The sequence below is a fragment of the Poecilia mexicana genome, unplaced genomic scaffold (assembly GCF_051168715.1).
Source record: "Poecilia mexicana isolate PSO_F unplaced genomic scaffold, ASM5116871v1 scaffold_21, whole genome shotgun sequence".
NCBI lineage: Eukaryota > Metazoa > Chordata > Actinopteri > Cyprinodontiformes > Poeciliidae > Poecilia > Poecilia mexicana.
The window spans coordinates 3,644,267-3,660,719 of NW_028263390.1; the positions used below are offsets into that span (position 1 = coordinate 3,644,267).

The 16,453-nt window shown below is 37.9% G+C and overlaps 6 protein-coding genes across 6 annotated transcripts; all 6 read right to left on the bottom strand.

The window, feature by feature from the left end:
• Window positions 1–65: 65 nt before the first annotated feature.
• LOC106912793 (trace amine-associated receptor 1-like) lies at window positions 66–1,099 on the bottom strand. Its single transcript, XM_014979575.2, has one exon. The coding sequence runs from the start codon at window positions 1,097–1,099 to the stop codon at window positions 101–103; it is 999 nt and encodes a 332-aa protein (XP_014835061.2). The 3' UTR covers window positions 66–100.
• Window positions 1,100–2,857: 1,758 nt separating this feature from the next.
• LOC106912794 (trace amine-associated receptor 1-like) lies at window positions 2,858–3,847 on the bottom strand. Its single transcript, XM_014979586.2, has one exon. It carries the CDS (start codon window positions 3,845–3,847, stop codon window positions 2,858–2,860), a length of 990 nt encoding a protein of 329 aa, XP_014835072.2.
• A 3,436-nt stretch (window positions 3,848–7,283) lies between these two features.
• On the bottom strand, window positions 7,284–8,267 carry LOC106912804 (trace amine-associated receptor 1-like). Its single transcript, XM_014979574.2, has one exon. The coding sequence runs from the start codon at window positions 8,265–8,267 to the stop codon at window positions 7,284–7,286; it is 984 nt and encodes a 327-aa protein (XP_014835060.2).
• A 1,740-nt stretch (window positions 8,268–10,007) lies between these two features.
• LOC148153003 (trace amine-associated receptor 1-like) lies at window positions 10,008–11,303 on the bottom strand. The gene has a single exon (XM_088001941.1). The coding sequence runs from the start codon at window positions 11,301–11,303 to the stop codon at window positions 10,329–10,331; it is 975 nt and encodes a 324-aa protein (XP_087858067.1). The 3' UTR covers window positions 10,008–10,328.
• Window positions 11,304–12,378: 1,075 nt separating this feature from the next.
• Window positions 12,379–13,350, bottom strand: LOC106913486 (trace amine-associated receptor 1-like). Its single transcript, XM_014980115.2, has one exon. It carries the CDS (start codon window positions 13,348–13,350, stop codon window positions 12,379–12,381), a length of 972 nt encoding a protein of 323 aa, XP_014835601.2.
• A 1,545-nt stretch (window positions 13,351–14,895) lies between these two features.
• Window positions 14,896–16,181, bottom strand: LOC106907695 (trace amine-associated receptor 1-like). The gene has a single exon (XM_014973523.2). The coding sequence runs from the start codon at window positions 15,880–15,882 to the stop codon at window positions 14,896–14,898; it is 987 nt and encodes a 328-aa protein (XP_014829009.2). The 5' UTR covers window positions 15,883–16,181.
• Window positions 16,182–16,453: the final 272 nt, after the last annotated feature.

Here is a 16,453-nt window from a genome sequence, read left to right on the forward strand (position 1 = left end):
AGATTAAATATTTTTTCAAAACTTTACCCCTGTTACATGGCTTTATCATTAATCATTTTTAGAAAAATCCCAATATGTAAAGTGCAACAGTATATAAATATCAAAATAATCTGGAGTTGGCTGAATTGCTGTGGAATATCTTTCCTGAGACGACCGTCCTGACAGCTGATCGGAACCAGCTGTAAAAGAAGGCATAAATCAAAGGATTCAGCATTGAATTTGACAGCGTAAGCCAGTTCAGTGTTTCTATCACAGGAAGTGGTGGCGGGTTGTAGTATAATGGCTGGAAGACGACACAGATAAAGTAGGGAGAGAGACACAAAAGAAACACTCCCATCACAGTTGCCAGGGTTTTGGTGGCCTTCCTTTCCATCCTGCTGGCTATTGCTCCAGACTTCATGCTCTGGCCATTTGTGCTCTGGATGCTGTTCAGTTGTCTCTGAGCAACCAGGAAAATCTTAAAGTAAATGCAGAGCATTAGGACTGCTGGAAGGTAAAAGGAGAAAACAGGTCCCATAGTGTTGGCCACTATAATGTCAACAGAGCATATGTCCTCACATGCACCTTGGCTGAATCCCGCAACAATGATGCCAATTCCTATTAGGACAGAGACGCCCCAACTGAACAGGATCATCACCCCGGTTACCCGGACGTTTATTTTCGACCTGTATGTCAGGGGCTCGCACACTGCATGGTATCTGTCTATGGAGATGCAGCACAGGTTGAGAATGGAGGACGTGCACATTGTGACGTCAAAGCTGTCGCGTATTTTGCAGAACAAGCTTTCATAGTGCATGCATGAAGTCACGGTGAAAGCCATGCTGAAGGGGAACACCAAGACCCCGACAAGCAGGTCAGCGACAGCTAGAGAGAGAATGAGGTAGTTGGTAGGAGTGTGGAGCTGTCTGAAGTAAATGATGGAAAATATTACAAGAAAGTTTCCACAGACAGTGATTACAGACAGTAATCCAAGGAAAATGTACAAAGATACACATATAACAGAGGGGTTATGTGCAAACATGTAAGTGCCATTGTCTGAGATGTAGCAGGGATGTATGGGGTCAACACTGCTGCTGTTGACCACAAGATCTACATCCATGCTGAAGAGTTTACTGCATCAACCTGTGATGATGAGAAAAGCAGACAGGATTCAGTTTAATATGTTGCAGGTTTGCTGTAGGGCCTGTTTTCACACACCCTTACCTTATGATGTGTCCAGAGCTCAGCTGTGTTCACCTAGATAATAGGATCCACTTTTCATTACCATATTCACCACATGATTTGATTAGCCAATTAGATCTAAGCTCCTTTATCACGTTTGCATAATCTATGCATATTAGTGTGGGAACAAGTACCCTTATTGGGAAAAAATACAAATGTGAGCAAATAAAAATTTTCAAAAACAGTTATATCTTTATACAACCAGCTAGATTTATGAATACCATTTCGAGAAATATATGTACGTTTTAGTGAACACTGCTCACAGCAACACTATTCCTGACTGGCATTTCAGAACTCCAATGATTGTTGATATTGAAACACCAACAGCGTGTCTCAACGTTGCACAATGGTGTTTGTAGATTTTACTGAAATTCTGATGATGATCACAGTTATTCCGTTCGTAATCTAACTTTTAAAATTAACTTTAAAGCATCAAGTTGTTTTTGCCTCAATTGTGCAGATTAAAAGTGAAACTAAGTCACACCATTATATTTGCATGCATCTGCCTTAGGCTGCGGTTGAATCAAAACTAAGATAAAACTGGTTTGCCCGGACCACAGTCAGTACTTTTCTGGTGGAATCAGGAAGAATAGTTTATCGCACCAGTTTAGTGACGGGACTGGTTAGAAAGGAAACAGAGTAAAAAATAAAAACAAACTAAAGTATTTGTTTCTTATTAGATTAAACACCCAGAATTTCACCATTCAGTGTTTAGTTTCAAAGTTGAGGTCATTTTAACACATAATAGGGTAAAAGTTTGTCCTGAAACATTCATGCTGATTCTATTAAATACTGTAGAAACTGATTTGAATACCATGCAGTTACAGGTAAGCAAAACAATAAAAACAAAAAAGTGTCATATCTCATGGTCATATAGAAGGCTACATTTCCTCTGTGGGAGTTGCCACAACAAACAACATTCCTTGAACATTTATAGAAACGCAAACGCTCTTCATCTCATACTGTCACATTCAGTTGACTATGTCACTGACTAGCCTTTTTTCAAACTATGCACAGATATCAGAAACAGCTGAAGCTGAAAGGTCAGATGATAAACATCAGAAATCAGTCAAAGTTGAAGTCTAATCTGAAAGAGTCAGATGTTAAATCCAAGACAGACTGAGGTTTAATTCAGTGGTTATCTAGAGCAGGACTGGCAAACCTGAGAGAAAGAGAAGAACTATGCTTTGTGACCCCCAGTGGGAATCAGATTTGTGGTTTCTTGTTGAATCATCTGAACAAGCTTAACTTAGATCTTCAAGGAAAACTTAAAGTACTACCTGACCTGGTGTAAGGTGTGTTCACATTTTTCTGGGTTGATAATTGGAAGTAGATCAACAGAACTAATTTATACAATGACTTACTGGAGTGTATGAATAATTTAAAACCATTTGGACATTTATTGTAAGCTATGGCAGACAGAAAACATCAATTAAGATGAGCTTTATATTTTTCTCATTACTAGTCTTTGAAAGAGGCCTAATTCTAAATCTGATTCATAGAATTTGGTCTCTTTTGTTGTTGGTATCTTGTGTAAATGTGCTGTAAATAAACACTCCTTGTTATGGAAACAATGTTTATTGATTTCATAAACATCAATTCCCCATGAAAGTTACATGCGCATTAAAACATAAGGTTAGAAGAGCTTTGCGTTTGCAAAGTCTCCTTGAAAAATCTTTCCCGAAATCATCATTCTGACAGCTGATCGAAACCAGCTGTAAAAGAAAGCATAGATGAAAGGATTCAACATAGAATTTGACAAAGTTAGCCAGTTTAGAGTTTCGATAACAGAAATTGGTGTCACATCATATGTTAAAGGCTGAAAGATGATGCACAGGAAGTAGGGGCTCCAGCACAAGATAAAAACCCCCATCACAACAGCAAGGGTTTTTGTTGCTTTTCTTTCCGTCTTGCTAACCGCTGCAGTAGACCTTTTGCTTCGACAGCCAGTACTGTGGATGCTGTTTAACTGACTCTGCGCAACAAGGAAAATCTTTAGATAAATACCAAGCATTATAATGACTGGGATATAGAAAGAAAAAATACATGCCAAAGTGGTCGATATCAAAGCATCAATTACACAGTCCCCTTCACATTTTCCCTGATTGAATCCTGCAATGATGATGCCAATTCCAATTAAGGCCGCCGTACCCCAGCATCCCAGAATCATCATTGCAATGATACGATCAGTCATTGTACTTTTGTAAGTCAGCGGCTTACACACAGCGTGATACCTGTCAATAGAAATGCAACATAGGTTCAAAATCGAAGCTGTGCTCAGTGTCACGTCAAAGCTGCCTCGCACTTTGCAAAACAAATCTTCATCATACCAGCATGAAGTGACGGTGAACGCCATGCTGAAAGGGAAAACTAAAACGCCGACAAGCAGGTCGGCCACAGCGAGGGAGAGGATGAGGTAGTTGTTGGGAGTGTGGAGCTGTTTGAAGTAAATGATTGACGTTATCACAAGGAGATTTCCACACACTGTTATGAGAGACAGAGAGCCAAGGAAAACATACAATGCCACACAAATAAAAGAAGGGTTGCTTGTAAATTTGTAAGACGAGTCGTATGATTCATAACAGGGATGTATGGCAGCTCTGCTGACATTCACCTCTGGTTCCATAGTGGATGGTATCTGAAATATCACAATCAATACAAATATACTTTACTGCTAAAATCCACAACATCAACACCAATATGGATCGTACACATCACCGTCAAAAGATCAGAATAAAGCACATGTAGTTTACCAAGCATGTCAGAATTCACTCACACAGGCGTCTTCCCTCTCTGTGCATAACCTGACAAATAAATAGGGGAGTCCATCTAATTATCATAATGAATGTAAACATTCAGTCACCAAGTCAGATGGGACACACTACAATTTGTGCATGGTGTTGTGAATATATTAGTGTGTGGTGTGTCTGTATATGTGATAGAGAGACAGACAGATTTGGTTTAGGCTTAATAACCACTGAAGCAAATACAGCAGAACATCTCAATGGGCTACATAGCTGTCAGCTAAGAACAGGAAACTGAGGCCTCGTCCACACGTAGCCATATCTTTTTAAATTGATGTAGTGGAGATATTTGTTTTTATAAAATAATCTTGTCCACACCTCATCGGTTAAAGAAAAAATTTTCATCCCCACAAACCTGATGAATTATACTACTGAATGTTGTCTTAAACATGCCAAACCCATAGGACAGGGGTGGGCAACTCCAGGCCACGAGGGCTGGTGTTCTGCAACTTTTAGATGCATCTCTACTTCAACTCACCTGAGTCAAATAATAAGGCTGTCGGGGAGACTCTGGATAACTTGACTGTACTTAGGAGGGGATTCAGCTATTTGATTGAAGTGTGTTGGACCAGGGAGACATCTAAGAGTTGCAGGACACTGGCCCTTGAGGACCAGGATTGCCCACCCCTGCCATAAGGTGCAGAGTAGGGCAAAGCTTAAACCTATCTAAGCCAATCACAGTCCTTCAAAACAACGACAACTTCCTGTTATAAGCATGGCACCAGGAGATGTGTGCACAGACAGGTTGAACCACTTTTAAAAACCGGGTTAGAATCTAAGCCAGGGAAAGGTGCTGCAAAGATGTTTCGAGCTTCGTGAGGAAATGTCTGGTCATGGAAAGCAAGGGGAAAGACACAACAGAGCTCCGAGATGAAACTTTCCTGTGTGAAATTGCGTTTCTCTGCAACATCACTAGTCATCTGACTGTGATGAATCTGTAGCTGTAGGGATGGGCACATGTCATCTCTGATATGTACAGTACAGTGAAGGCCTTTAAAACCAAGCTGAGTCTGTGGGAGATGCAGGTGCAGAAAGAAAACTTTAGCCACTTTTCCAGCTGCCAGACCATGAAAGAAAAACTCTCTACCGCTGAATTCCCGAGTGCACAGTTTGCTGATAAACTCAACATACTTGCTGCCAACTTCCGACGCCGATTTGCTGACTTTGAAGCCCAAAAAAAGCAGGTTTGAACTGCTCAGCAACCCTTTTGCAGTTGATGTAGAAAGCACACCACCAAATCTACCAATGGAGTTGATTGAGCTTCCTTCAATGACACACTGAAGGAAAAATACGAGGGAGTGGGAGCTGCTGAGTTTGCACATTTTATCCCAGGGCTGCTTGGACGCTCTCTGTTTGGCAGCACATGCCTGTGTGAACAACCTTTCTCTTTAATGAAGCTAAACAAAACATCACACAGGAGCCGTCTTACTGATAATCACCTTCACTCAAACCTGAGGATTTCCTCAGCTCAGAGCCTAACCCGGACATTGATGAACTTTTACAAAAGATGAGAAACTACCAAGTATCAGGCTCAGCCTCAGACAAGTGAGCATCACAGAGCAGTGACGTATTTTCAGCTTTTAATTCAGTTCAATTTTTACATTTGTTTGTACAAGACATGATTTTTGTACAAATAAAAATCACGTTATTTTTTTGTGATTTTTTTTTCAATACTTGAAGGAAGTATTGTTTTGTCTGTGTGCCATAGATTTATGTATTTTATTTTACTTTATTGTATTTTATTTATTTATATTTATTTTTTCAGTTGAATGGACTCGGGGGGTGGGGGGGTTTGTAGATAAGAGCCATGAGAAAGAATACAACTAATTTGATTTTTTTTCTTATTTTACTATTTGAAAGCAGTGATTGGTAGGATCATAGTGCACAATAATGCATTTTTTGTTTATAATGCATGCACTTTTATTTATGTATTTATCTTGATATTAAGAAACATATTTTGCTTTTAAAAACAATTCAGTTTTTTGCTATTTGCCTGTTGAAAATGTTTTCCCTTGAGGTTACTGACAGAGCCATAACAAAGCATTGCTTTATTCCGTTAATGTACAGGACATGTGATTTATCTTTGAAGAAGTTCGTTTTTGTCTTTTTGCCTGTTGAAAAATGGTTTCACTTGAAATTACTGACAAATCCATAAGAAAATATTGCTTTATTCATTTAATTATTAGATAATATACACTGTGTTAGGTCTTGGTTCAATAGGCTATGTGCAATCATTTCAATATGTTTTAATAAACATTGTACCAGTCCGGCCCTCAGCTTGTAGCAAATTTAGGTTTTTGGCCCTCTGTGTATTTGACTTTGACATTCCTGATGTAATCCATCTGACATTGCCTTGTTACTGAAATGTGCTATACAAATAAACTTGCCTTGCCTTACATCAGTTCTTGAGAAAGTCTGTCACCATTGCACCCATGCTTTGTATTGCACTGATAAGGCTTACAATCAGCTTCGTGGACATGGATGTCCATCTTTATTCTTGTTCTCAAGCTAATCTGAAGGCCACATCCTAATTGGAAACTTGTACAAGTGGGCATGGATGTAAATGGGGCACCTGAATGAACACCTTGGGTTCAACAAGCAAATACTTTCAACTTCCTAGGATATCCCTGCTGTGTATGTGTTAAGGAAACAATATTTGAAAATGAATGCACGATTGACAGACAGAAAAATGAGGGCATATAAGTGTTTACATGATCTTCAATAATAATAAAAAAAAACTGCTGGATGCTGGAAAATGTAGAATCATGTTTAACAATTATGTCTGCAGTAAGTCCTGCTTCCTGTGTCTATACTAGTTTAGTTTATTTAACAGACAATGTGCAAAAAAACATGAATAATAAAATGCTTTGCACCAGACTTAAGCTAGTTTCTATCTGTTGAGACTAAGAGAAAATGGAATATTTCATAAAACATATTGGACATATTAGATTGAAAGTCTCCATATACCCCATATATAATCATTTAATATGTGTGTGTAAATAAGACATGACTGAAATATGGTGGAAGTCTACAAAAACAACAACACATGAACATAAAGGAGTTGAATTTAATTAGTTTTACATTAATAAATTATTTTTCCATGTTCACTGATAAAGATTTTGCTTTGACTAATCATTCAAATCTGGCTTTGTTTGCAGTGAACATATTCTTAAGCACATATAAGCACTCATAAAGCTACAGGTGCTATCATAATTTCAATTAGACATTATGGATTTACTCTAATAATAACTTCAAACATCAAAACAGTTTGAAGTTAGTGAAATCTCCCAAAATAATTTTTCCTGAAATAATCATTCTGAACGCTGACCTGAACCACCTATAAAACAAAGCATAAATAAACGGGTTGAACGTTGAATTGGACAGTGCAAGCCAGTTGAGTATTTCTACCAGAGGGCCGGGCTGGGAAGCGTTGCTAAAAGTAAGAACTGTTGTACATAAAAAGGAAGGCAGCCAACAGAGCAGAAAAACTCCCATCACAATCACTAAGGTTTTAGTGGCCTTCCTCTCCATCTTACTGACAGATGTCCCAGAGTTTTTCATGCTCTGGATGCTGTGTGCTTGCTTCTGTGCCACAAAAAAAATCTTTAGGTAGATGCATATCATTAGCAGCAGTGGGAAGTAAAACGTAATCAGAACAATCAGAATTTTTCCCAGCACCACGGTAAAAAAACAGTTTTGTCCACATTTTGCTCTGTTAAATCCCACTAGACTGATTGCAACCACACCTGGAACGCCCCAGCTCACCAAGATCATCACCACAATAACATGGCTGCTGATTTTAGTTCTGTATGCCAGCGGTTGGCACACTGCGTAATATCTGTCAACAGAAATGCAACAGAGGTTCAGAATGGAGCATGTGCTGAGCGTTATGTCGAAGCTGCTTCTCACTTTGCAAAATATCTCCTCATGATACAAGCACGAGCTTATAGAGAACTCCATTGTGAGAGGGAAGACCAGGGCGCCCACAAGCAGGTCAGCCACAGCCAAAGAGAGGATGAGAGCATTGGTTGGAGTGTGAAGCTGTCTGAAGTAAACGATGGAGATTATTACCAGGAGGTTTCCACAAACAGTTATTACAGATATGGAACCAAGAAAAACATTCAAAAATACACACACAATAGTAGGCGTTTCTGTCGGTAGATAAGAAGCAATTTTAAAGCAAGGGTTTACATTAGACACATCAGTATTGTTAATTCCAAAACTACCAAAATCAAATTCCATTTTTAGTCACAGTACACAGTGACTAAATGTGCACAGAAATAAAGTTAAAATATAAAGATCTGATCAGTCATTTAAACCAAAGTCACCAAGTCAGCAATCACTTCTCTCTTCAACTCATTCCATGTACATGACAAACTATCAGCATGACCTCAGTACTTCCTCTACTCTGTTCACTATGATTATGCATTCTGAACTCTCTATTTTCTACCTCTGTCTTCATGAATTAGTAACTCCCTACATAGGTCCAATGAGGTATCATGTACCCAAGAGATACCCTAGCAACAACCATGAGCAACAAATTACCATTTGCCATGTAAACTAAGATAAGCTCATTTATTAGTCTCCCATAGGAGATATTTGTCTAGGAAGTAGGGGGAAGGCTGTAGTACAACAATTAACAATACTTCAAAAAAGACAATAACCATAGATACATAAAAATAACATCATTGCAAAAAGTAAAAAATATATAAAAACACAAACGCCAGATTGGCAGTACATCCCCATAGCCATCTCATTTACATTCACACACAATACATTCCCTTCATGCTAGTCTTGATCACTGTCTGGGCCTCCTATTAGTCTGTACAGGCCCTGCTAGGTGGCCATGATTTATCAGACTGATGGAGAGTGGTACAAACGAATATTTAAGACGGTTATATTTACACAAAGGAACCCCGAACCTTCTCTCTCAACTATGTGGACTTCTGTTTATTTCATCCAGTAGACTAACTCTAGTGGAGTATTTCTCAATTTCAGTTCTCAGGGACCGCTGCCCTGCATATTTTAGATGTTTTTGCTCCTCCATAACACCTGATTCAAATGACTGTATGATCTCCTCGTTCTGGAATTTGAAAATATGACTAGGTTATTGGAAACGACTATTAACTCTCCCACGATCTCAGCTTGACACCCAGGAGGAGCACGGCAAATGTCACGATCAGACACCGAGGAAATGGGGGGGGTCAGTGGACTGTCCCATCAGACTGTCAGTTTCCAAAGTCCCACAAAAAAAAAAAAAAAAACCTTGTAAAAGAGCACACAGGATCAGCGTAAGAGTAGAAAACTCTTGGAATACCTAACTAGAAACACTAAGAAGTTTTTTTTTTTTAAAGTAAACATAAAAATAAATACAATGAAAATGTCTTTTTCTTTGCACTTAAATTGTTTCATCCTAATTAATGTGTCCAATTTTTTTTGTCACTTAATTTGCTTAAATTGTTAGCATGTAGACCAGTAAAGACAGGCAGTGGTTTCAGAGTTCCAGTGAATAAAAAGTAAAACCTCAGTCTCCCTGTGTTTACATTCTGACCATTGTGCTTCCAAAAATTTCACCAAAGAGACTCTGTAACCTGTCTACACCAGTCATAGCAGCTATATATAATACATAAACAAACAATGCCCAGCCTAGTGGGGGCGGAAGTAAAACTGGTGACTCACCAGGCTTTACTTGGGGAAAACTCTGTGCAAGTACGCCGATCACTGTGTTTCAGGATTACTCAAGGTGATGAGTAAAGGCGATTGTATACAATTCTCTCTGGTCCTGAGTGCTTACTTAGCCCATGTCTCTTCACTTATATATTTCGCTAGTTTTGTCACTTAAACTATCCAAAAAGTTTGCGCAGGACACCTTTATGGAGTATCTGACATCAGACAATATTTTTAAAGCCATTAGGATCCATTCTATTCGTTCATCCTGTTTTTCAAGATCATAACCCCATCATCACCTTTATTGAAGTCAATTGTACTTTATAGCAGTTGAACAATTAAAATTGTAAAATTAATTCTGTCAGTTATTTTTGTGAGCTTTGTAAATTATAATATAAATGTGAACATCTTAATGTATACAACGCAGTGAGAAAACTGACCCAGTGTACAAGAGAAACTGAGATAAACTGTCATTCTCACCATGGCACGTTATTCTTCACTAAATCAAAACAAAAACTGCAGTATGTTTTTAATTTCTTTTATTTATTTTTTTTACATTTTTCTAAAACCTAACAACTTAGGCCATATTAAGTATAGCTTTGCAGACATTTCAGTACTTCTGAGACTCCAAACATGTCAAAGGAGCTTGGTGTTTGTTAAATCCCCCTGAAATATTTTTCCTGACATTATGATTCTGAAAGCTGACCTGAACCAGCTGTAGAAGAAAGCATAGATGAATGGATTGAGCATCGAGTTGGACAGCGTGAGCCAGTTAAGGGTTTCATACACCATCACTGACACGCCACCTAATAACTGGAAGGAAAAACAGAGGAAGAAAGGCAGCCAGCACATCAGAAAAACTCCTAGAACAATAGCCAGAGTTTTGGTTGCCTTTCTTTCCATGTTACTCACAGTTGCCCCAGACTCTACTGCAGTCTGGATGCTGCGAGCCTGTCTCTGTGCAACAAGAAATATCCTCAGGTATATATACAGCATTATGGTCACTGGGAGATAGAACGAGAAAACTGGGGCTAAAACCTTTTCAAGCACAACATCAGAAAAGCAATTTTCTTGACATTTTTCCTGATTTACCTCTGCAACAATAAAACCAATCGCAACAAGTATGGAAACGCCCCAGCTCATGAGGATCATAACCAGAACAATACCAGTGTTTATCTTAGATCTGTATGTTAGAGGCTGACACACTGCATAGTATCGGTCCACAGAAATACAGCACAAATTAAAAATAGAGGTCGTGCTCAGTATGACATCGAAGCTGTCTCGTATTTTGCAGAATAAGTCTCTGTAATACAGACAGTAGCTGAGAGAGAAAGACATGCTCAGAGGAAAGACTACGATCCCAACAAGTAGATCGGTCACAGCCAGAGAGACGATCAGGTAGTTAGACGGGGTGTGGAGCTGCTTAAAGTAAATGATGGAGATTATTACAAGAAGGTTTCCACACACTGTAATAACAGACAGTAAGCCAAGGAAAATGTAGAGCAAAGTACATATTGTAGAAGAAGTCCTTCTCATTATCTTAGAGACGTTGTTAATTTCATAACATGGGTGGAAGTCATAACCAACATAGAAACCCGTTTCTTCTTCCATTGCTCTTTGTAATTACTGTAAATATCAATAACATTCATATACCTAACAGAATACAAAGCCACCTTATTTTAAAAAGTAATACCTTAGTTTAATTTCTTAAATCAGCTGGTTAGCACATCTACGTCACCTAAACAACGTCAAGTCTTGCTGTCAGGTCATTGTGCTGCTGAATCACCTTGTCTTGATACTTATTATGCTCAAACATTATGAAATCCAAAACTCATCCAATAGGAAGGGAGGAACCTGCTGACCAATGAGAAGTTTTTATTGACCTTTTGTTGTTTTCTCAGGGTAACTATTTACTCAACTATTTACAATTTTTTGTGACGAACCCTTCATTCACATAACATCATTTGGTATTTACAACTGAAAGCTTGTTAATAGTGTTTATGCTCTCAAGCACATTTAACAAAAGAGCACAAGTAGAGGTTCCTCGTGTGGATGTCACCCATGCAACAGATGTAGATTTCAGTCTGATGCAAATCATTGACACAAGGCATAATTTGAAATAGTAGTAATTAAATGTGCGCTAAATGTTTTCATATTAGCTTAAGAGCTAAAGTGCTAAATAAAAAAATAGCCGTGTTATATTACATGGGTCGCACACTCTACCTCTGCACTGCTGATTCTGGATTCAGTTCTTTTCAAGAAGGACAGTTTTAAAATTATTTGTGTAGAAAAATAACAAATGACTTAATCAGATTTAAATGGAGAATCATTTATTTGGAGAAAGACAAATTGTGGTAAAATAGTTTAAATATGTTTATTGTTTAAATTAACAGGTGCCACATATGTTTTCATGATGGAAATATTTTCCTTCACAACATTAATAATAAAACAACAAACTCTTACCTTACATTCAGGACTTTAATGAATTACAATATAAATGTATAGATTTTGCAGTTCATAAAGCATCACAAGATCCTGATCAAATGATATGTTACATTATCAGCATGCCATAAACGAAGTCAATAAGAGTCATCTAAAACAAGACTCCATTAAACTTTTTAAATCCAATATGATACATTTTTCACAAGTATGTTCCGGACTGGAGGGTTATCTGCTGTAAAATGTATTAAAATAGCTTAGTGTTTGAATTTCCTTGAAAGATTTTTCCAGAAATTATCATTTTGAATGCCGACCTGAACCAGCTGTAAAAGAAAGCATAGATGAATGGATTGAGCATTGAGTTGGACAGTGCAAGCCAGTTAAGGGTTTCATACACCATCACTGACACACCACCCAACAACTGGAAGGAAAAACAGAGGAAGAAAGGCAGCCAGCACATCAGAAAAACTCCTAGAACAATAGCCAGAGTTTTGGTTGCCTTTCTTTCCATGTTACTCACAGTTGCCCCAGACTCTACTGCAGTCTGGATGCTGCGAGCCTGTCTCTGTGCAACAAGAAATATCCTCAGGTATATATACAGCATTATGGTCACTGGGAGATAAAATGAGATCATGGGGGCAAAAACCTTTTCAAGCACAGCATCAGAAAAGCAATTTTCTTGACATTTTCCCTGATTTATCTCTACAATAATAAAACCAATCGCAACAAGTATAGAAATTCCCCAGCTCATGAGGATCATAACCAGAACAACACCAGTGTTTATCTTAGATCTGTATGTTAGAGGCTGACACACTGCATAGTATCGGTCCACAGAAATACAGCACAAATTTGAAATGGAGGTTGAGCTCAGTATGACATCGAAGCTGTCTCGTATTTTGCAGAATAAGTCTCTGTAATACAGACAGTAGCTGAGAGAGAAAGACATGCTCAGAGGAAAGACTACGATCCCAACAAGTAGATCGGTCACAGCCAGAGAGACGATCAGGTAGTTAGACGGGGTGTGGAGCTGCTTAAAGTAAATGATGGAGATTATTACAAGAAGGTTTCCACACACTGTAATAACAGACAGTAAGCCAAGGAAAATGTAGAGCAAAGTACATATTGTAGAAGAAGTCCTTCTCATTATCTTAGAGACGTTGTTAATTTCATAACATGGGTGGAAGTCATAACCAACATAGAAACCCGTTTCTTCTTCCATTGCTCTTAATATTTACTACAAATATCACTAACATTTATATATCTAATGGACTGCAAAATGTTTTTTAAGTAATGCAAGGTAAATTTGTTAATTACAAAAAAATAGCAGTTTAAAGAACTGTATACAAGCAGCTTCTTTCCACATTAGATTACCTACACCTGCCCTGCCCCATGTAGTCAAATTACCCTTCCCTTTAAACATATGCCTTCTCATTACGTAATCAAAAGCATGTCCAATGAAAAGGGACGAAACTGAAGACCAATGAGCAGTATTTTGATTTTTATCTGCAACATGTGACATTAGGAAACAGCATGCTTCTTTTTATTACATTGTTTCTTATATTGTTTTCATGAGCTGGAAATTAAAGTAAAATAGACTTTAATTGAGCATGGCTAGAAGCAGGCATTAAATATGCTATAGCAGTGTTACATTCATCATCTGAAATCATAAAAAGACTATCACATGTTCAAACCTATCAAGACATCAACATCCACCTAAAATGAAAGGCTGTACAAAGGCCTATTAGAAGAAGCCAACAGTAAATTGTGGAGTCACTGCAGAGATTGACAGCTCAGGTGAAAGACTCTCGTACAGGATAACCATTAGTCATCCCTTTAAAAATCTGGCGTTTCAGTTGCATACAGTAAAAACTTTATTAAAGGTTGTATTTGCATAAGGTTAAAAAACTTGTTGGGTTATGTTCCTTCAGCCCTTTTGGAGCTGAAGGAATGTCTTTTTTAGGCTTTTAGCATCATATGGAGGACTGGGGTATCGGTTGGGCCCACAGCGGTCTGCTGGATCTGTAAGCAGTTTTGCACACATTATGGTGTCTTCAAGTGGTAGAATATTCGGTAACACTTTATTTGAAGGGGGGTGAATAAGACTGACATGACACCGTCATAAACATGACATAACAACTGTCATGAACATGAATAAGCCTTCATGAATATTTATGACTGTTGTCATAAAGCGTCATTCGGTAAATTATGACACTTTTAATACAAAGTTGACATTATTCAAAATATCTTTGTTATGACAACTTGACATTAACCAAGAAATCATTACTGATATAAATTTGGTATAAAAGTATTACTGATTGTACTTTAAAAATTAGGTAACTTTATGTTATTAAAGGTAAAGTTTAAACAGAAATTGCTTATTTTCCCATGCAGTGGTCGTCAGGTCTATTTCTGGTCATGGACATTTTCCTGCATGGTTTCCCCTTCTCTCTCTGTTCACCTACTGATGAAGAAAGGCTACTAATGTCACAAAAAATGTAACCTCCACACCCTCCAAAAACTGGAAATATTTCTTCCATTGCTTTAACAGTAGACCAGGTTGAGCCTTACCTGTATTTTTTACTACAGGTTATAATCACAGTTTAACTGTTCGCTGTTTAAGAATGTGTCAACAAACACAACAAATCTGTGCTTTGGTTCATCTAACAAGATTTTTAAATGGAACATAACTTAAATTCTCAAAATTTAATATATTGGAATGAGTTCACGTTCATTTAAAAAACCTCTGCTGCTTGCATATTGATATTCAATGCAGTCTCAATTTAGTAAAATTGCCTCGTAATATTTTCCCAGAAGCAATAATTTTAATAGCTGACCTGAACCAGGTGTAAAAAAACCCGTAGATAAATGGATTAAGCATTGAATTGGATAATGTTAACCAGTTAAGTGTTTCAATCACTGGAATTGGTACTGGATTACTGGTAAAAGGCAGAAAAGTGATGCAAAGGAAGAATGGAGACCAGCAAAACAGAAAAACTCCCAGAACAATAGCCAGAGTTTTGGTGGCTTTTCTCTCCATCTTACTGGCAGTTGCTCCAGACTTTATGCTCTGGATGCTTCGTGCCTGTCTCTGTGCGACAAGGAAAATCTTCAGGTAGATGCAAAGAATTATGACCACTGGGAAGTAAAATGATAAAATAGGTCCAATCGTGTTTGCCATCAGAACATCAATAAAACAGTTTTCCAAACATTGTTCATTTTTTAATCTAGGAATTGTCACTCCGATGCTAACGAGAGCAGAAACACCCCAGCTCACTGTGATCATGATGGCAACAACATGACGGCTGATTTTAGATCTATATGTGAGAGGCTGACACACAGCATAGTACCTGTCAACTGAAATACAGCACAGGTGCATAATAGAGCATGTACTAAACAATATATCAAAGCTGTCACGGACCTTACAAAATAAACTCTCATTATAGGTACATGAACTGAGAGAGAAGGCCATGCTGAGAGGAAACACTAAAATCCCAACCAGCAGGTCGGCCACAGCCAGAGACAGAATGAGAGTGTTGGTGGGTGTGTGAAGCTGTTTGAAATAAACTATTGATATTACCACAAGGAGGTTTCCACATACAGTTACAGTAGATAATAGCATAAGAAATCCATATAACATTACACATATAACAGAAGGAGTCATGGTTAGTTTGTAACTGAAGTCAATCATTTCATAGCATGGGTGTAAGTGAGTCATAATAACTGTCCTGTTCACAGTCACATCTGGGTTCATGACCTAAAAATTGAAAAAAAAAAAAAAAAAAATCTCTGAAACATAAACATAACATTAAATACATCTGACAGCACATCAGAAATACGTCAAGTACTTACTTATTTCAAACTGTCAATTACAGGCAGTCAGTTCACCAGCAGTATTTGCTTTGTGCCATGAGTCTTTGTGCAAAATCCTTTATAGAAACTCCTTGCCAACCTCATTTACACCATCATAATTACTGTCCAATGAGATTTTTGTAACTTTCTTCCATCAGACAGGAGTTATGACCAGTGAGTCTAAGAGTATGTGTGTCTGTACATCCCACCTGTTGAATAATATCGCGAGTAGGGTGCACCGATTGCAGTTTTCTGGCCAATCGCCAATTAATGATCTTTTAAAATGCTTAACCTTCCAATTCCAATTTTTCATGTCTGAAATGTTACTCAAGATAGCAAGAAAGTTGTAGAGTTGGCAACAACTCTACAACTCTTTGTAGAAACTTACTCTACAAAGAGTAAGTTTCAATTAACTATTGTTAATTGAAAATGTGCAGACAGAATTTGGAGCACCGGTCTGTCAGTCAAACATT